Here is a 22,051-nt window from a genome sequence, read left to right as displayed (position 1 = left end):
ACCGAAAGCTGTTAGCCCACGCACCTTTTTGCCAGGTGATGGCTGGTCGTGGTGCTCCTGAGGTCTCACAATGCAGAATGACTGACATGCTGTCAATCACTGCGCTGTCAGAAGGGCCAGCGGTAATGTTGGGAGCGATACCTGAGAGGGGTGGGGTCAGCCGCACACGCACAGAAACACAGGCACACATGCGAACAAAATCAGGGGAGACAGAGGTGATAATGAGAGGTATAAACAGCTTTCTCCCTTATAAAGTAGACGACAGCTGAGAGCTCAATAGACTTGACAAAAGGGGCAGCTGTCAGGTCTCATTTTCAGGGACAGTTGTGAGAATCTGACAAGGCAAGTCTCCATCTTCGTCTCTCTGCTTCGCATGCACATTTTTTGATTCAAAAATAGCCAATAATTGCCCGAGCATCCAGGGTGACAAATCTGTCAACGTGAAGAGATACATAGATAGATGGATGTAGGAGGCAAGACAGAGAGAGGGAGAAAAGAGGATTATAAATGAGAACAGTGGAGCGGATTTAAGAATGAAAGGGGGGCAGAATGAGCAGAATTAAGCAGCAGACGTGAAGATAGCTTTGAAAATTTTTCAAGGCGACATACTTGTAACAGCTAGGTAGGTGTTTGTCTGGATCTCTCCTGCGAGATTCCGGGCAAAGCACTGAAACATCCCTGTGTCATCTGGCAGGAGACCGTTGATCTGTAGACTTCCTCCTACCAACACCCTGTACCTGGGGATCTTTACCGGGCTAATGGGCACTGCATCTTTATACCACACAATGTCTGGCTGAGGTGTGCCTGCAGAGGAAGGAGAGGATTAATTTTTTTCACCCCTTGTCACTGTGACCCTTTTGTTCCTTTTATTCTTTTTGCTCTTTCACACAGGGGACAGCCCAGAGAAAAACAAACACAGCACTGACCTCGTGCCTGACAGGGGATATCCACCACCTTCTCCATCTCTGCACTGATATGACTCGGTGGCTCTTTGACAAACACGGGAAACTCTGTTTCAGAGAAGAAAAAGGCATATAAAATTGCTCCATCAAAGCCTTTAAAAACAACTCACAAATCATCCTTTTATCTCGGCCCTTCTAGATAACAACATCAACTCTGTTACTTAAGTATAAAATGGTAAAAAAATGTCTACGCTGATGCAATATTTGGATAACTTAGACTCAGCTGCTCAGTGCGAGGTTAAATCCGAAACTGCAGATTATTTACCGAGAACATGCAGGAAGGCCCCGGCTGTGACTGAGGGGACGCTGCTGCTGCGGAGTGACGCCTCACACTCATAGTAGCCGCTATCGCTGACCGCAGGCAAACTGATGACCAATCTACGACCGAAATCTCGTATCCCCGTATTGACCACTACCCCGTCTTTCCTCCAAGAAATACTCATTTTGACGAGGGGTCTGAAGGAGAAAAAGATGAAAGGCAGAAAGAGAGAACAAGTGATAGGGAGCGTGGTTTTTAATACAGATTCATATTCTGTTTCAAGGTTACGCAGCATTGAGGGAGCAATGGAATACATCTGTCATTCTGATTAAGTCTTTGAATTGGAGATAATAGTCAGAATTTTGGACTGGGATTGCACAAGAAAGAAAGAACAGAGTGAAGCCTTGAATCCCCCATTCTTCAAAGTGACGAATGGGGGATAGGAACAAAATGAGAGACGTACAAAATGCTTTTCCATCAAGTTCAAACAAAAGATTTCAAGATCCATTCAAATCGCAAACTATCAGATGTGGAGGTGAGAAAAGGTGGAGGTGTTTTATAATGTGTGCACGTCTGTCTGTGTGTGTGCATTTGCATCTGTGCTATTCCTCGGTGTCTGTGTGTGTCGGTGTTAAAAGACGTACCTTGCATTGGCAACGCACTCCATGACAGCCTCGTTTCTCCCCATGGTTACACTGGTGTTCTTGGGGGGGACGATGATGGACGGGGCGATGGGGTCCGCAGGTCCCCCGACATCTATCACACAAACAGAAACGCAGACGCAGATAGAAATACGTGAAAAAATCTATAAGCTATATGCAGACCTCACATTAAGCCTGTGCATTTGCCTGATATAGACTATTGAGCATGACTAGACCCTCACATAGAGCCTGACAGTCTGTCACTTTCACCAACAGCTAGCCAGCATGCTGTCAGCCAACTATTAACACCCCTGTCTTTACTTTAGATCCTTTTTCTAGTGCACACAGTGTTTCCCAAGCACGCTGTTAGCCCAGGTGTTAGAAGCCATTATGTAGCATAATTGAGACAAACACAAAAGGCGATTAAATGCAGCACCATCACTCACGGGTTTCACGGAGCCTTCAGCCAACCATCGATTCACTGCCCTCAATCAGTGATCTCTCTCTGAATCTGATCTCATTTTCCCCCACCTCCCCGGAGTATGTGCCTGTGCTCTTGCGCGTCTTTGATTGCACATTTACGGCGTGTACTGTATGCATCTGTGTTTGTTAAGGTTGTTAAGACTACCCTCAGGTTAATAGGGTGCCTAATCAGGTTTTTATCATCATTATTGTTATTTTGTGCCACCTCATTGTAAATTGTACCCTTTCAAGGCCCATTTTTGTGGAATCTCAGCAGTGTGATGACAAAGCTTCCTGCACAAACACTGCCTGAATGTAGAAGCAGCCCTCCTGAGGGGTTATTGCTGTTTAGTTCTGCTTCCCTTTTGATTGCTGCATTTAAGTTTCCAGTTCTCAAGCTGTACAGTTTAAAATCAGGATTTCACAATTTTCCAAACTCAGTTTGACGCAGAGTGTCAAAAAAGTTGCTATAAAAATACTTTTAAATAATTTGCTTTGTGAAATTAGATGTTTCTGTGGAGCTCCCACTGAGGTTGAGGTTTTGAAATCAATGCAAAAACACAGCCTTGAGTACAAATGTCCGCAGCATACAATGAGCTACTAACTGCATTTTAAAGTAGTGATTTTAGACAATCCAGATACACTGATTTTACAGCTTCAAGCACAAAGTCACATTTAACTACTGCTGACATTTTGCTGGCACATTTAAAGAATGCATTTAACATTTTAAAATTGTAACAATTTGAGGTAACCTCAGAGCAAAACTAAACACAGAATGAAATTCTGATTCCTGGTGGTGCCAGAGAGTGTATAAACCAGGTAAGGACCTTCAGCCTAAAATGCAATGTCATGATATTTGGGTTTTGGGTGTTGAAGTAAGAAGTCTGAAAACGTAGAGACAGAACAAGGAAATCTGCCTTTTTAAAGAGATGTGACATGTTTTATCTCCAGAATATTTGAAAGCAGACGATTTACTCATCGACTGATAAGTAAATAGATAAAAGTTTGGGCTACTGGCGCTAACTGAAAGGTTTTAGAATTCTACTAGACCTCCCGATTAATCCATTTCATCAGGGTGGTACATGTAGCATCTTGAGGGCATTATTGACATTATTATTAATTAGCATGGCAAAGACCAATCAATCTGCTGTCAAGCCATAAAAGGAGTCAAAAACCCAAAAAAGACTGAATTAAACAGGCTGGAATGAATTGCAGAAATCCAGGGGATTTAAGATGGAATATCAAAATCACTTGGATTAGAAGTCACTGGCCAAAACATAAAATCACAGGCATTTGATTGACCTGTGTAACTTTTGTTGCCCAATTAATTGTGAGTGATTGAGTGTTTGTCTCTCGTGGGTCTCTGAGCTCCTGATACATTTAGTGGAGAAGACATAAAGAGAAGAAATGATGCATAGAGAAAGACGAGAAAAAAAAAAATTTTGTAAGCACCAATATTATTTATCATCATACGAGATGAAGAATAAGCAAAGACACCAAAGTCAGTAGTTGGTGGTGCTATTAACAGCATATAATATAAAACAATCTTTAAAAGATTTATTGATTGTAGTTGCTGATGCAGTTGATGCAAGCTGTTGAAAAATGTGATGGGTGCTACAATTTGTGTGAAATTGTCCCTTTATGTGGAGTGCTGGAAGAATATTTCAACATGAATTTGAAGTCAATGAAATGTTTTACAGATTTGTGTAAATATAAATTGTTTTGTTAAATTAAATCCCGTAATATCTGACTGAGAATGTTGTCTACATTTGCTAATGAAAAATGGCAATCCATTTGACTTGTCAAATAACTCATTTTATTTTCTAGAAGACACAATTGGTTCCTTGGCAGACACTAATTAATGTATTGCAGTTCATAAACTCTCAGTGTCGAGAATACCTCAAGTGTGTAATCTTCTAATTAAATGCGGAAAGTAAACAACAACAAGTGACCTGCATAGAAAATTCTTGCTACTAATGTCACCATATTGTTTACATATGTCCTAAAACAATCGTACACTGAAGTCAACTATAATGAATTTCACACTCTAAAGGATAAAACAAAAAGCGAAATGTCTGCCCAGTTGCAGTATTAGCCAAAGTCAAGTTTGCTTTTTAGCATTAGACTCAGCTCTGTCTCATTTGTATGGTCCCTTTGGAACAGCGAGCTCCCTTTTCCTGCATATTTTTTCTTTCTTTTCTCCACAGACTTGCTAAAACGAACAAATGCAGCTGTAAAAACCTTATTGACTTTCAGATGCAAAATACGGCTGTGTGATCCACAAGGCCAGATTCAGTGATATTCCACGATATCTGGTCCCCACAGACGGCTGTGTCATGCGCGTTGAATTATAAACACTGTGTTAATGATATGACGAGCAGATGCTGGAGTGAGCAGAGAGCTGATATTGAAAATGTGCAGATCCACACGTGAACAGGCTACAGTCTTCATACGAGGGCCAAAACCCTTACATAAATACATAAATAAAACAAACCATATGAATGTTTCATCTTTCATCAAAGGTTGTGTTATATCTGCTAAATGTCATCATAAATATTATCAGAGCCAGAAAATATATTTGGTGGCTCCTTTAATTGGCTGCTAAGCAGAGAAGAACTGATTTTAGATGAAAGTAAGTAAGAGTTGCTGAAGCGACAGGGAAGTGACAGGTTCAGCTGAACACTAATGATTTGACATGTAACCAAGCTTGCATGACCAACGCCAAACCTCATTTGAAGCTGTGAACATGTTCTGTTTGTAAGTGAGGCCGACCTTCTCAACCATTGTGTGTGTTTGCAAGGATGTGTGTGTGTGTGTGTGCCTATGTTTAATCATCCCCTGCTCACTCAATGTCATATTTACAAATCTGCTTTTTGTGACAAGCGATAAAAGCGAAGGTCCACTTTACTGGACCACACACTTCAGGCTGGTCAGAGAGATGCTGCTGGAACTCTACAAAAAACACACCCTATGAGTGTGATTCACCGCTTGAGCCAGAGGTTAGAAGAGGAGAGGAGTGCAGAGCAAAAGGACAACTACTGTGGTGAAGGTAATGGGTATGATTACTTCTGCTGGACAGACAGAAGAATTCTTTCATCACGTCAATCAAAGGATTGATATGATGAAAGAGGAAGCCAGTAGAGGGCGCCGTCTGTGTTTCTACTGTCTTTGGCTTAGCCACCTGTTGTGGAGTCGCTATCCTGAATGTGCGTGTTCATTAAAGTGTCTAAGTGTTGAGATGAATATGAGGAGCACGTCTCCAACAACCTGTTAATGCAATCTGCTGAAGGCACAAACAATATGCTAGCAAGGTGTGTCTTTCTCAGAGCGGGTGAAGAAGCCTGTTGCTTTCAAGTGTACTTACTCTCCACTGTGAGTGTGATGGGCTGACTGGTTTTGTTCTCCCCATTCTTGTCATTGACTGCTTGGGCGTAGTAACGTCCCGCATCGGGCGCCACAGTGGACAGGATGACCAGCGTGTTTTCCAGGGTGATGGCACTGTGGAAATTTGTATGCACGCATTAGTTCAGCATACTTTTAAGGACACTTCATTGGCTCACATTCACTCCCATGACGGTCACTCAACCTCACATTTAGGTAGTGTTGAATGTACTTAAAAAATCAAATTGGGGTCACCAATTTGCCTCCCAATTACTCAGACATCCCCAGTCAACTGGTATGCATTTTAAAATTCCTCCCCCGACACACATCAAACCGTGCACACATGCGCACATTAACAAGCACACCAACATTCATATCATTAAAACCAGTGAGTAGTTGTTTCTCACACTCAATAAATCCTGAGGGTAAATTGACACAGCAACACACACACAAACACATAAATTACGTTCGAAATGAAGCAAACAAAGTTTTTATGAGGCCCTCCATCCGCAAGGTACTGCAATGTCTTAAAGGAATAATTCAGCATTTCTCTCATTTTTCATACTCACTATTCCTGCAGTACACATTTTACTGTAATTTAATCCATATAAGATCAGTCAGACTGGTCTTGTGAGATGCTGCAGGCCAGTCTGACTTTTGTTTGTCGAAGCAGTCATTCTTACTCTAACCCCCTAACAACTTTGTGCAACTGGTGAACTTCGATGTCTAGGTATTGGAGGTATATCTCTATGATGTAAGCCAAAGTCAAAGTCCATTTTTTGTGCAGCCTGCCTCACAATATCTGGGTGAATAACTGCAACATACTCATGCAAAAAAAAGTATGAACATCAAGTCTCTAATTTAATATAAAAAAATTTAGCTTGACTGATCTGTGGACTGTCTTTTGGGCTTAAAAAAGATTTTTGATTTCTGCCCCATTAATTGCTTTTAAATTAATTATGACAAGTGCAGGTTACAAGCAAAATTATGAAGAAGAAACACAAGCTGTTCCTTTAAAATCATTCTTGTTACTGTTGCATTCCAGCAGCCTCGAGAATGGCTAAACGTTTGTTAGGCTGATGGTCTCAAACCTTTGAGAAGGGGCCATTAAATGAGAACTGACGCTCAGCACAAGGCCAGATTAGACTCTTCGTATCTGCCAGCATCCGCGTGATCGGTGCAGGATAAACAGACACACTCCTGGACAATTAGGAGCCGTGACTCTCACCGAGTCAACAGACACTTAAACAAACACACAAACACCAATATACACACATGCCTGTGAATATCAATGTGGCCTGACACAAAGCGAGCAAACAAGCAGTAAATGCAGAGTGTCCTGTCAGTGCCTCTCATTGTCACAGAGCAAAGCTTCACAGCTTCAGTTCTGAGTCAGTGGCATAGTAACCAGCTCTGGTATTGGTTGAAACATTCATGGAAGGGGTTGAGATTTTTCTGACAATTTCCTTCAACTGGTGTGGCATTTTTGGAGCCCTGCAGACAGAGTATACACGCCCCAGTCGGTTCTTCAAGCAAAAGCATGTAGCTCGGGGTGAAAGTGTTCATGTCAGTTATGGCATGGTAGGGCTCGCCGCTGAATAATAGATGAGGAGATGGTTTCTGAGGAGTTGTGCACTGCCTTCCTCTGTTTGTCTGGATGGCAGAATTAATCTTAGGTAATTACCTTCACATTATCTCTTTGTGAAAATTGCATATCTTAACGGACATTAATCCCACAAAGCACAGCGTAGCCCATGCAGATAATACAGTCACCCACAGAACTCCCACTATGCACGTACTGCCTTGCACAGATTCTTACCACATGCACATAACCACGCACACACACACACACCCTCCCACACACAAATCCACCCAAGGGTGAGTGCTGTCAGTCAAACATATTATCAATTGAGGCCTTTTGTCCAATTTTGTCTAATTGGTTCCCCTGCTGCCTGCTCTATCTCTACCCTTCAATCATTCTGCCTGCAAAGTCAATAGGGGTGATATAATAACCCGCTTTATCACTGAAGAGTGATTCAATGATGAACACAGGGCCTGCACCAAAATTCTTTCATAAACTACTCTGCTCAACTTCGGTATGGTGTGTGTGGGTGATTGGAGAAAATCTGTAAAAAGTATCGAACTTCTTGAAGTAAAAGATATTCTGTTGTGGCAGCTCAGTGTTCACCACCAACAATTCACATGTGAAAGCACTTGCTCAGACATGTGTAGAGGCACATGAGTCACACACACACACACACACACACACACTCTCTCACCACACCAAACAAAGCAAGCTGAGGTGAAAGCAAACTTACATACGGCTGCTGGAGGGAATCTTACGCCCATCTCTGAACCAAGTTATCTGTGGCCTGGGGAAGCTGTGTATCCTTGGTGCGTGGATGAGAGCACCCTCACCCTGGGATACAGTCTGAGACCTTTCACCATCCACAAAACCACCCATATCTGGCAGAAATAAAGACAAGTGTGTAAGAAGGGGAGACAGAGAAAATTAAATATTAACACTAGAACAGAAAATGTTGGAAATGCATGCCAGCAAAGATGATGAAAAAAATTATTGTCATTATTAGCACATTAAATACCTTTTTCAAAACCTAAGCTCCTTTACTCATGAGTGACTCATCTACATACTGTGCATGATAAGCCTTTAACAAAAACTGTGTCCTCCCCCCTTCAGAATCGGGGATGCACGGAAAGAAACTCACAGGCAACCTGCACTTCTGTACTGCACTGCATTATAGCACCCACTCGATTTCTCACAATGCAGCGGTAGTGGCCAGCGTGTGCTCGGTACAGCGAGGGGATCAGGTACCTAATGGGCACACACACACAACACAAAGTGCCATTAGTCATCATCAGCATGACAGACAGCGACATTTGTCATCTTGACGCTTTTATCCGCCACACTCAAGATGCTAAATTAATAGAGATGTTTCATTGGGCATCTGAAACACAGCTTAAATGGTATTCCACTTAGCCTACAGAGGAGCCTTGAAGTGTGATTTGGTGCTGATGTGCTTCTGGGCAGTAGATAGTGAACTAAAGAAGGAAGAATGTTATTGTAAGGACAGCTGTGAAGTCAAAAATTAAAGACAGCAGAGTGTTTGACTGGCAGGGTTCACAAAACACCATTGTTATCCTGTGTCTTCAGTCAGTTGAACTGAATCAAACAAGCACCTCTCACATGTCCATCTCTTTCCTGATATGCATTCATGTTAAATGGTGTGTGTGAAATGCTAGATAGATAACCCCAGAGCTGAGTCTCCTTTAATTGGTTTGCTACAGCCACTTAGGAGTGTGGAGTCCGCCCCTGCCATGTTCCCCCTGCACTGCAATTCAGGGTGGAGGGTTGGGGGGTGGTGCGGGTCTGATTAAATGGATTCCAGTTCTCCTCTTTGATCAGGGCTGGTGAAGAATAACAAGCAGACCCAGAGACTAAGACACGTGAGAGCACAGCCAAATGCTGAAGAAAGACAGGGAAAGAAGAAGACGACGAGAGGGAAAAAGGATGTGTGTGAGGGAGAGAGAAAGACGGACGGGGAAGGGAAGGAAAGGGACGGGAAGGTGTGTGTGTTTGTGTGCGGTTGGGGTTAGCCAGTGATCGGACAATGTCACCTGAGAGTGTCTGTCTATGTCTAGTCAGCCTGTGAGTAGAGAATCCGGAAAACAGGTCTAGAATGAGATAGAAACTGACTTTCACTGCAGATTGCCACTGAGACCTGTGGATACACATGCAGGCACACAAGCACACAGTGCATGTAAAAATGGGCACAGTGATGCATGTGCACACACACACACGCACACACACACAGAAAGAGGCCTTGTTAGGACAGGCTGAAGCTATCTCTTGCCACACTCCATGCTGTTAGTGGAATTGTTCAGCATTGTGGTTAGAGGCTGAAGTGTGTAATAAAAAGTGCCCAGTAGGAACTCCACAGTCGGTGAAACAACATCATACTGCTGACATAGCAAAGCCACCCACACTGTACAATCTGAAAAAAAAAAAAGGGCTTTGTGTGATTTTGTTGCTGCAATGATAATTTCAACAAACAACAAAAGAGGAAAGAAGAGTTATCTGCTAACACCATCTCTGGATGTTGAATACAGTGTGAGATACAAATCGGAATAAATCTGACAATCCCCTGAACACAAGATATCATGTCTCAAGGGAGATATGCAGACAAATCAGTCCTGAATAAATGCATAGAAATGAGTCTCGAACAGGAATAAAAATGAGCAATTGAGCTATTAGTTACAATTAAATGTCGCTAAAATGTCCTCATGTAGTAAGCTAATTATAGTTGATGAATAATAATAATAAAAAAAGATAATAGAATTACTTCTGTTAAGGCAGGGTCTCATTCCTCACCTGTATTCCAAGGAGAAACGAGTGAGCTCGGTGCCATTGTAGATCCATTTGAACTCCAGGGGCCAGCTGCCCTCTGCCATGCAGGTAAGAACCAGGCGGTTCCCCTCCAGGTGAACCTGGGTCTGAGGAGGCTCCATCTTAAAATAAGGTGGGACATCATCTACTGAAAAGAGAGGGAGAAGAAAGGGCTTAAATAAGAGTGAAAAAAGACCTGGACAGGGACAGAAAGAAAGTGAAGCGACGAGAGGGAGCAGTTGGTTAAAAAAAATGTTTCAGTAACTCCTGTGAGCAGACAGAAAACACAATTCTAGCAATTCACAGGAAATGAAGAACAGAACAAGCTATTTCCATTTTTCTTCTGCACTGATTGGGAACTTGAAGGTCAACACAGAAGCCTGCCAAAAAGCACATGGAATAACTTGTTACTGCAAAAGCAGCTTACACTTTTATTTCATTTGAAATGTGCTGGCAAAGAGGTAGAAGAGCAATTTGTGCAGCAGAGAAAGTGTAAATGAACACTTCCATACCGCTAGATCAGTAAAAGAGGGTGGGCAGAGAGAAACAGGGAGGGAAAGGGTGAGGGAGAGAGGGAGAGAGAGAGAGAGGGAGCAAGAGGGAAAAGACAGAAAGCAGATGGAGAAAAATACAGCAGAGATTGTCCACCAAAAAAAAAGAACATAAGCAAACTAGGAGGAAGAGAGACTGTGAAACTGTGGCGGGGGGGGGGGCTGCTGTAGAAAACACAAAGTTTCCAGCCTTAAACCCCTTTCTCTGACAGGATGAGTTATGCTCTGTGCTTCCCTTCATTTATCTTTATAGTTCCCTAATGCAGCCAGATTATACAGGCCCCATCCGCAACACTGCACACAGCCAGTGCAGCCACAGAAAGCCTTTAAGGTGATACGCAAGGTCCAGGACTGAGCTTGGAGACAAAGTGCTTTCATTTGAGCTGATGAAAAAGGCATGATCAGACCTATTGATCTGTCTGCCTCACCAGCCACGGGCGACACTGAGCCGATTGTGCCAGTTTTTGTGGTGGGCTAATTAAAGTCTGTATTAATAGTTGCAGTAAGCCGCCAAGGCCTGGAGCACGCCTGGTTCTAGGTCTACCACACTAGCTGACTCACTCTCATGGCTGATTACTGAAGCCTCTCTCTCTCTCCTACTCTCTCTCTCTCTCTCTCTGTCCACATCCATACGCAAGTTAACACCCAAGATTTATCGTGGCAAATACAGCGGATGGTGTGGTGGAACTGGGTGAATGTGAGGGCAGCCTTGACGAGCAGGGAAGGGGATACAGAAAACGGAACCTGATTGAAACTGGAAATAAAAGAATGACTGTGCACCCTTGTGTTTCACACAAGCAGTCATGCGCGCACTGTGTACATACACACAAATACAGATAACAGAGAACACACACACACACATAATAGTATACACAATATACCTTGGAAAAGCTGCAGCTTACTACCCTATCTATAACCCGCAAACACACCACACATAAAAGGATGCAAACAAACAACAGCCATCTCATTGCTTTCTGTTTCCAAAACCGGTCCTTACATTTTTCCCATTTGGAAACAAAAATACTACCTGGCTAATCTGCTCTTTCTACCACCCTTGCATGGACTTCTCCAAAACAAACAGCGTCAATCCCAACAGACCCTTGAAACTGATCCCTGTCTGAGCCCAAATGGAGGAGCCATCCTTATTTTCCCCCGGCACTAGCCACAGGAGAGGTGGCTTTGCTGTAATTCCATATACTGGTAAATTCATTCGTACTCGACCCACACACACGGTATACACACACACACACACACACACACAATCCCAAAACATTCACTTATGCCTGAACAGACACACACAGGCAACACCCAACCACTTCCAGCTGGTTTAGGGGATTGTGCTCCTTGTGCTCTCAGTAATGTGGCTCCATCAACAAGCCACCATTAGAGACCTGCACATGCCAAACCCAGACTCACACATTGATTGTGTGAGGTAAGGAATATACATACATACTAAGTGAAACTGTGATACAGGGAATTGAGTGCACAGTAATCACAACTGTGGTTACTCGTTTCAGTGCTAATTTTACATTTAGAGCAAAGTGTATATTTTCAGCAACAAAGCCAGCTAGAAATGTCATTGCTTGACATCACATAAAAAACAGACATCCAGACAGAAATCCAGTTCCATGCTGCTAAACCCAAGATTGCAACTGGATTGCTCCCCACATAACACAACTGATGTGATCTTCTCTCCACGTCTTAAATGGCTGCTAACAGTTCTTACTGCTGAAGGAAGATAGGACTAATACCTCTGCACACTGGGCTCTGGGATCTAATGAGTTTCCAACAGGGAACCTCTTGTCTGACCCTCATTTTCCCCTTCCTCTTCATCACTGTGCTTTTGATCTTCACTGTGAACCACTGAGGTCAAACGTCTCTGATACATGTTTGTATCTGTGGTACTACTTCGTGTATTTTAAGAGGTTTCTGGTTTCTGTTTTTTTTTCTGTTGTCCTTCTGTATGACTCAGTCACTGCAGATAAATACTGTTAAGCCTTGTTAGACGTGTATGTCAAAGTAGGAACATCTGTGTCTATTTTTACTCATGCAGATATGAACTTTCACATGTACGCAAATGTAGTTCAAATCTCTGTAAATATGCACTGTATGTACAGTTGAGAGCTCACTGTAGATGAGTATGCTGCTGTCACTAATGTGTCAGGTCGATGCATTTTCCTCCACTCTGATCTGATCCATAATTTGTCTCAGGTGTCATCTCAATTTAGAGCACTGCATGGAAGAGAAGCGCTCTGCACATGACAAACATGTGGTACATATATACAGACATACGCATGCCTGTAGACACAAACACGCAACAAGGTAATGACTGGAGGACATGTGTCCATCTGACTGCGGCTGACTGGCTGCACTGTGTCAAGGTAAAGTTGACATCTTTCCTGCAGGAGGCAGGTGGGGAGAGAGGAGGAAAACGGCCATGCACTGGCCAAGAAGAACTGTCGCTTCCTCCATTCCAGTGATGAACAAAGGAACATTGGTGAGTTTGGCAGGTGCAAGGCAGTGCTTGCTGCAGGCTTCAAATCCAGATGGAAAGCTTGAGAGCAGTCCTCCTGGACCAGGAATACCTGCAGCACTATGAACACAGATAAAAGCCAACCAAAATGGCTCGGCAGATCTCGGAAAGACCCAAAACTGGCATGGGAGGACCAGGAGGGCTTTAATGTGACTGCTGTGCAGCAGCTGCCCCAACAGTCAAGCTGCACCTCCACAGCCTATTCACCGCAGATATAAAAACACCTTATTCTAACCTGACAGCTGAGGTTGAATGGTGGCACGGCTCCAGCCGGGTCTCCTGCTGCATACACAGAATTTTAATGGCTATGAGACAAAGACCACAGGCACTGGGGCAGCTTTATAAACCGAGGCCCATTGTGCTCCCTATTGCTCCATGCTGGCATGCAATCATGCAGACAGTGTTCACATTCAACTTTTGTCTTGCATTTTTTTTCATGTTTATTTTGAGCCTCACCTCCTTAGCCCCATTCCTTTCCAGCAGCAGGGAGCTCTTCCTGCCCTCTGTTTAATCCTCAGGCACCTGTGTTTGAGTCTATGTAACCGCATCCTAGCTGGTACTTGGCACAACTGTAACACTGAGAGATGCTGCGATAAAGTGAAGCCACCTGCCTGTTGAAACATTTTTCAACATTTTTTTTCTACTCTCTTGTGATCCACTGACTCTTCTCCATTTCTCTTCACTTGCTTTACCTCACAATCTCAATCTCCCTTCTTGGAAACACACACATACATGCATGCATACAGTGTGCATATAATTTGCTCCACCAGCCACCTTCAGTCAACCTCGTTGTGCATCATGTCATCCAGGGAAATTTAGAACAATCATTTAGCCTCACCGATTGGACTTTAAATCGCAAGATGGGTCATGGTTAGCCTCTCTGATAGGGGTTATGCAGCAGTCATGGCAGTGACCTTGGCCTAGTAATGGGTTGGTGAAAGGGTGTTGATTGCGGGGTTGGTGGAGGAGGGTTAAAAGCATCTTAAGAGCTGATGACACACCTCCCTTATGGGTACACACTTGCACAACAAGCAAGGTTGTGCAGCAGGGTTGCCTTCTGTGACACAAAGTTCCTTTAATAAACACTTAAATTCACACACACACACACACACCAGCACCAGCAAATATTCACAAACAGCCTCCCTTGTCCTGAAGGTCAGGCTTATCCGTCACTCTGTCACAAACTGCTGTCACCGTGTCAACGGGCGCCCCACCGATTTACACTCCGTCACTTAGGTGGTCAGAAAGCAGGCGGACACGCAGGGAGGGATTACAACAGAGGCCGTACAAGAAAAGACAGAGAGGAAGAAGACAGAGTGGCGGAAACAGATGGTGAGAGAAATGCAGGGCTTAATGATAAAGGCAAAGAGAGATCGAGAAGTGATGTGGAGGCAGGATGAGGAGGCACTGAGAGAAAGACAAGTGGAAAAAGAAAGAGAGGGTGTCCTCCAACACTAGGCAGCAAGGTGAAGCGACCCATTACAGCTGAAGCCAAACACGCAGGTCAGGCCTGAAAAACAGGGAAAGGAGATGGAGAGCCTCCATCTACCCCTACATTCATTTAGAGAAACGGCCCATGCAAGTGCCAGTCCATCACAGCTCTGTGATGGAATGCCCCCCTCCCCACCACCACCACCACCACCACCTGTATTTATAGCCTGAGACATGTTTGTGCAGCATTCAGTATGACTACGCACTGTACAACATCCCTTGATATCTGTGCTGTGGCATTACAGACTTCATGGACCAGGAAACATGCTTTCAAAAGCTCATACAGTCATGCTCACTGCTCACAGGAAGAGATGAAGTATGGATTTTCATATTAAGCTGTCTAAAATGTTTTTCTTTTTGATGATGCGTCTGCTTTGATGTTGCGGAAAAAGTCCCCAGGTCGCTGCAGATGAAATGCTGCCTGCATCACAGCTGTGTTTAGCAGATCGCCACAGGTTAATTGATGTGTAATTGATGTGATTAATTGAGGTGTAATGTACCGCGGTGACGTGTCTGGGATCCCACTCACCGCGGGGCCTGCGTGTGTGTGCATGTGTGTGTGTGTGTGTGCTTGGATGTGCGTACCTGTGTGTCTATCTGATGCTACGGCAACACAATTAGAAGCAGTAGCATCCAGCCAACAAATGGAGATTTAATTAGGAGTGAAGACGGAGCGGGAGGCCAGTAAATGGGCAGCAGATTGAATTATCTGGACACACACTCCAGCGGGCAGCACAGACAAATTCACAGTCGCGCACACACACCCTTTCTGTTTGGAATTCTTCCCTGTTTGCCTCGCTGCTCCGCTGAGTGCCTTCCTCTGCCTCTCCGCTATGCTCCGCCTGTCTCGAACTATGTTTTTCTTTTTGATTCTCTTTTCTTTTCTTCCTCTCCCAATCTTAAGTTTCTCTCTTCTTTTCTCTTTTACCCTCCACAATAACAGTTTCCTCTCTGTTTTTTTGTGGCAGCCTTTCTTTCTTGGCAGCCTTGATCTCTCCTAATACAGTAGTTTTCATAGTCTCCATCTCCCTGCCCTCTCATCACTTGTCATCTCTCTCTCACTCCCTCTCCACGTCCCTTTTTTCTAGTCCGGATATCTCTCCATCCATTTTCTGTCTCTCTGCACTGCTTCCTCACTCCCTACCTTACTCCATCCTCTCACCCTGCTCTCTCCTTCTCTTTAGCACTGTTTCTGAGTCACTCGCAGTATATTGTATGGTGCACCCTGGGACGTGTCTGTGATATCCAGGAGCCTAATTAGCAAGTCCAGCTCCTGGCAGAGAACACGGCACGCAGAGGAGCACAGGCACAAGCCCCGGCGTCAATTAATGAGACCTCACACACCCACAGCCACCATTACACGCCCTCTGCAGCATCAAGTCTCTTGTCAGCTCAGCCTTGTCCGATGAACAGTGAGGAAACCACAGCTGAACAACTGTAGCTAGATGTAAGAAAGTTATGTCTTTAATCACCAAGGGATAGTCATAGCTTTGTAAAAGATAAAGCAGGGATTCTAGTCTGACTCTGTGGCACTCAAATCAGATTTATGTCTTGTAGCTGAGAGCTGTGAGCATATTCGTGGCGCCAGCAACAGATCAATGTATCAACTTAGAAATGTAAGCCAGACACACTTTGGCAATTTCTCACTTTCTCAGGACAAGATATACGAAATTGTTTTTGTTCTTATGGAAAGTGAGGTTTGGAGTGATCTTTTGAGTAGAACACAATGGGAAATAATCCAGACTTCACTACCCGTTGTAGTGTGTGTATGACTGACATCACAGTATTATTTCCCAGGTGTGACAGACAGCCTCTACGATTTGGAAGAAGAAGTGAGGTTTTTCTGTGCCAGATCACATACTCGTCTTTCTCTGACTTTCCTCTCTTCTATTTTCGCTAGGGAGAAGGGAGTTGGTGGTGGGTGGGGGAGAAAAATCGGTACAAATTTTCATTTGATCTTTGTGAGAGCTAATTGACATTGTTAGAAAAAAAAACAAGCGATAGCAACAAAAACAGATAAACGACAGTAAGTGGAAGAAATAGCAAATAAAAAAGACAACGAGAGCAGCAACGGGAATAGGAGGCGGGCAGCTTTTCTCAAGGCATGAGAAGGTTGGAAATAGGCCTAAGTGAATTTAGAAAGTAGGGCAAAGACTAATGGAGGAAAATAAACAAACGCGCTGAAATGTGAATTCCACAGGGCCCCGGGTCATTAGAGTTAATACTGTGCGCTATGCCATCTGCTGCGATTGTTTACACTAGCCTGGATAATTAGATCCTAATTAGTGAATGGTATGGTGGGGGAAACATTATTTCACACGCGTTGAGGAGATGATCAGATGCACCTGCAATGCTGTGATGCTTGTCCACCCAGGCACCTCTGTGGGAAGCTCCATGTAGATATAGCTATCAAACAGGTCTTTGATTTAATTGCTTGATGCACCACACAGAACGTGGATCTTCCCCTCCCAGCCATTAACATATAGATAGAGTCGTACATTTTTGGAGGAGACAGTCATCTTTGCTCTTGACATTATGAAAACCTGTCGGCTCCTTGTTCTCCTTTATCCCTCACGCTGTGTGTGTGTGTGTGCAGGTGTGTGCCTGCGTATGAAAACGTGCGCTCATCCTTGTGCGTTTGTGACTCTGTGTCTTTAAGATACAGACACCAGAATATTATCGGACAAAATGCATGAATTCAAGCTGCCATGTCCCATCCGTGTGCTTCTCCCAAGTCGATCCCTTTGAATCTCTGAATTGGAGAGATACCACTGGCATGCTAATGGTGTTTTGCTAGGTGCGACGTATCAGGGCGCCTGCCATTGTAATATATGCGTGTGGAATGGCTGGTGATTGTGATTCTTATCAGTGTGGCATGGGCGCCAAACAGTGAGTGGCAGGGCTGGCAGTAAATGCTAATGGCAGAGAGCAGCTGACAGAGAAAAGAATTATTATCTCCCTTCATTACATTTACACGGCCAGCCTGCCTGTCTGTCTCACTTCCTTCCTCTGGGTCCGGGTGTGAACAGCAATCAGTGCTGGCAATGCTTTATTTACCTGTTTTGCAGGAGACAAACACCTTCTTTAGTGTCAATGCATCATCCGCTCAGGGATTGGGATCTCAGGAGTTTCTCAAATTGACAATACGTCACACAGATTCGATTACACGTGAGCGACAGCAGGTCTTTGTCGGGAAAGAGTTACAGATGATAAATGAGTGGAATTGAAGAGTATATGGAGGATGGATGTTTTTTTCTAATTTTGGTGGAGGTCTGGGTTGTAGCAGGATCATCACCTTTGTGAGTCGGGCAGCCTATGGGAACAAAGTGTCCCTGTTCCTAATTGAGACCTCTGGAGTGTGAGAGCTGACAGAATGGAACTTGTCACATCACTGCCTCTCTCCCGCACATTACAGTGAGGCCCTCTGATCACTATTTTCTCCCATCATCCATGTTAGAGCACCAAGTCCTGCTCTGTGATTGTGTCATAGCTACCCCATAACCCCCAAATCACTTCCTTCAGATGGAACCTCAAAGCTGCAGCCTCCTTTTCAACATCCAGCCAGACCACATCTCTGACCTGTGAGGCATCCACATAGACAGAAGACTCTTCCTTGCCCGTCCCCGTCTCTGAAGTGCACATGGCCCCCAAGCAGTACAAAAGACAGAGGAGGAACACAGCTCTGTGTCATTGTGTGAAGACAGGCAGCCAGCACTACGCCAGCAGGCAGACAAAAATCTGAACGCCCTGACATTATGCTAATGGAAGCGTTTGGCTGGTTCTTACATGACTTCACACCACATTGCTCATCTCAATTATCAGATACAGTAACGAGTGCTGAGTGAGAGGCATGCAACTCGAACAAAGCAGGAAAAATTCTCAGTTAGAGATACTAATTGTTGTGCTCTCTCCACATGATCCTTTAGGATGATTTAGTGTGAGAAACGCAGTTTGTTAAAATGGGGTGTGCATAATAGCATCCTATGTGAATACTATGAAATTATGCACACTTGAGACCGAAGCTAATGAATAATGATTAGAAGCTAATTCTGACAGACCACACCAGACCATTAAAGATATGTATATTTTTCTTCATTATTTGAGTACACAACTTAAGATAACAAAGTGGAAGATATGTCGTCCTGACCTGATTATACATTAAATATACAATACATTCACACTCTCAGTGTGCTTGAGCACTAGTCTCTTTCTAAAATACCTGCCATCTATTGTCCAAAATAAATTAACAACAATAACAAGCATTTACATCTGAAATCTCAAAACCAAACCATTGCATCATAACATGGGCTCAACATAAAGTTTGGAACCCTGCGCCATTAAATTTGGTCATATTCTTCTAATTATATTCTTAAACTTACACTCAAGCTAACATTTCTTCCAGTGCTGCTGCAGTGATGTTGGCAGGGTCGTTTTCTTGAATTTGGGTCGAGGGCAAAGTTTAAGAAAATTGCTGAAGGGAAAATCCAGGATCCAAACCTTCAACCCTTTGCATCCCAGCATGTCCATTTCATATGCCAGAGAATGAAATACAGAATATGTAAAGAAGTTTTGAATTTGTGAAAGTAAAAACCAAGGTTAGCTCTATTTTTTGACACAGTCTTATACATATGCAAGAGCCCTTTATATGAAAAAAAAGAAATTACAACCACAGCAATTTTAGTCTTCACACAATGTCACGTATATCCTGGAGGTTATCGTTAGAAATTACATAAATTTAAATAGAAAAACCATCTTCCATCAGGTTAATGTATTCAGAAAGTATTTTTTCTGCTGTGTTATTGAAATGTTCTCACCACTGCTCTTAACACACCGGTGTAAAAAAAAAAAAAAAATAATAATATGTTGGTAATTCGGGTAAAACTTTCTCTGCCTCTAAAGACCTGCAAAGCAGAGGCATTGACTGCTGTTGGCTGCAATCACACACTGAAATATGTGCAAATGATCAAGCAGATATGGCATAACGTTACTGGCGCCCATGCAATGGAATGAGTGATTTGAAGGCTTAATGCATCCCTCCACACCAGCTAGAGTTATAGCCTGTGATTTGCATCATAAACGTCTGTTAAATTTCCACTTTTGGAAATGAATATCACTAAATGACAACCTGACATGGAGCCAGAAGAGGGAGGTAGGAGTGACACTTTTTTTCACATTTGTACTTTCCACCCATGATGGGACCTAATTCCATATTACTACATCTGTAAGCCGTACATAAATACACATCAAATAGCGTTTTTTCCAAGCCCCATAATCCCGGGATAATCTTCATCTACAATATGAGCAGTGCTAAATTGGAGGGAAGATTCACAAATGAACATATTTACATCAGTCCCATTAGTGACATACTGAGGAGATATTGCTTAGAGATCAGCTGCTGCTTTGAAATGCCTGTAGGCACTTAAGAATTTTATTAGAAGCACTTCAACGCTCACCATGGCATGGTAAGTAATGTGCTTTAATACACACATAATGCAGTGGATTACAACTCTGGATATTAATAAATCATCTGTTTTATTTTTCACTGCTCTTTTTCCAAAGCGAGTAAATGACAAGTGCAATCTCAGTCATGGATTCACGGCCTTTTTGTGATTTTCTGTTTGTGTGTGTGACGCAAGCATCTGTTTACTCTATATACAGTGAATGCAGGTATTTCTGAGGGTACAGTACGTGTACCGTGCATGTATAATTATTCATATGTGAATACATGCATGTAAACGTCTGCGTGTGCCTCTCAAGCGTATTGATGTATTTGCATTCTTCATCAGATTAAAGAGACGTGCATGTACTCCACAGTCCCTTAATGACAGACAGATCAAAGCCCATCATGTTCCTGGCTGGATTGAGGGGGATCATTAACGATAGGTCAACAGGGCATCATTAGCCAGCATGTTACACTTGCAGCATGTTTACTCTGCTCCAAGACTCGTTGTGAGTGTGTATGTACCTATGTATATGTGTGGGTGCACATGCCTGCACCGTGATCATCAGATGCATCCATACTGCTCTCTGATCTCTGCACAGTGTGTGGGAGGAACACAGGTCTCTCCTGTGGCCCATTTCCCCACAGACAAATGCTGCTCCAGCAGTGAGAGCTAGCCTCATCTATTGTACCTCCTGCCTCCATCAACTCACTTTCCATCTATTACGACCCAACAGGCTGATCTTCATGGCTGAAGCTCATTGTAAAACCCTAGCCTTGCTGATTCAATAGGCTCTGGAGGGTTCTGACAATGACCAATTCACTCATGACTGTTATTCATCACAAAACCTTTCCAGCTCTCCAATAAAATCCACCACCCACCTTTCCTATTCTGTTTGGTATGCCGTAGCAATCCATCACCTCCAAATGCTGTGCTACCAAACGCACCATACACACACACGCACACATCACTTTTCTCTTACAACTCCACTAAACAAACTCTTTCTCACCTCAGAAATTGCTATTTTGGTGCAGGCTATTCCTTCTCTCAGCAGTTTCGCATAAATTCTTCCTTCCTTCACAAACATTGCCTCCTGGCTCCCTTCTACCAACCCTTCTCAACCGCAAACTGCTCCTTTCCACTGCCAACTCTGGCTTTCACCCTCCCTTTCTCACCTTCAGATGCCACCCATCCACTTTTTCCATGCCTGACTGCTCTGACAGGCCTAAGACTCAAGCGGGGGGGATTTGATCTCTCCGTGGAGTGGAGCTCTGGCAGTGGGGTCCACTCTCCAACCGCCGGACGCAGAGCCCTGAGCCACTGATTAAAAAGTCATGAAGGCTTTTAGGGGCATGCAGGGCTGCTGTTTCCCACCCTTCTGTGGATTGGCTGCCTGAAAATAGTCTTTGTGTTCCTGAGACAACAGTAGAATATGCAGAAGGTGGAGGGGGGCTGTTGAGGAGGTGCAGGTTAGCAGAGCAGCAGTGCGTGGGCCACACTGCTCTCCCCTGTGCTCTTAAGCAGCACTCTTCTGGCCCCTCACTTCCTCAGATTAGATGAAACACCCACAGTCTATACATCATTACCCCCTATATGGGCATTGTGCCCAGGTTTTACGAGTGTGGAACTCCAGCTCTTTCGAAGTAGTGGCCTCATTCCATTCTTTTCCATCATGCCAAGATCAGCTTGGGTTATTGAGAGCCACATCCAGGGTCAGAACTTTTACACCTCACAACAAAATACCTTTCTGTCATCCTCTGTGTATGGCTTTTATACAGACACATCTAGGTGCAAGTAAGGTATTGAAGCCTTCTTTGAAGATAAATAAAAGGACAACTGAGAATGGCCTTGAACTAGTATATCATCCACCTGAAAAGCTTTCTTTCAAGAAGTAGCATGCAAATCAAGTAGGCATCCATTTGCCT

General features: G+C 43.7%; 1 protein-coding gene across 1 annotated transcript in view; it reads right to left on the bottom strand.

The window, feature by feature from the left end:
- sdk2a (sidekick cell adhesion molecule 2a) overlaps positions 1 to 22,051 on the bottom strand; it is an 81,039-nt gene that overhangs the window by 26,219 nt on the left and 32,769 nt on the right. Inside the window, exons 2-10 of the mRNA XM_046416356.1 lie at positions 10,096 to 10,258; positions 8,432 to 8,538; positions 8,024 to 8,171; positions 5,689 to 5,822; positions 1,866 to 1,977; positions 1,228 to 1,418; positions 927 to 1,010; positions 610 to 804; positions 25 to 141 (exon numbers count right to left, since the gene is read on the bottom strand). Coding sequence (XP_046272312.1) covers positions 25 to 141; positions 610 to 804; positions 927 to 1,010; positions 1,228 to 1,418; positions 1,866 to 1,977; positions 5,689 to 5,822; positions 8,024 to 8,171; positions 8,432 to 8,538; positions 10,096 to 10,258 — 1,251 coding nt within the window. The remainder of the gene's footprint in view (positions 1 to 24; positions 142 to 609; positions 805 to 926; positions 1,011 to 1,227; positions 1,419 to 1,865; positions 1,978 to 5,688; positions 5,823 to 8,023; positions 8,172 to 8,431; positions 8,539 to 10,095; positions 10,259 to 22,051) is intronic.

The sequence above is a fragment of the Scatophagus argus genome, chromosome 16 (assembly GCF_020382885.2).
Source record: "Scatophagus argus isolate fScaArg1 chromosome 16, fScaArg1.pri, whole genome shotgun sequence".
Taxonomy (NCBI): domain Eukaryota; kingdom Metazoa; phylum Chordata; class Actinopteri; family Scatophagidae; genus Scatophagus; species Scatophagus argus.
Note: the sequence above shows the minus strand (reverse complement) of the source record. Positions and strands in the feature narration are given on the sequence as shown.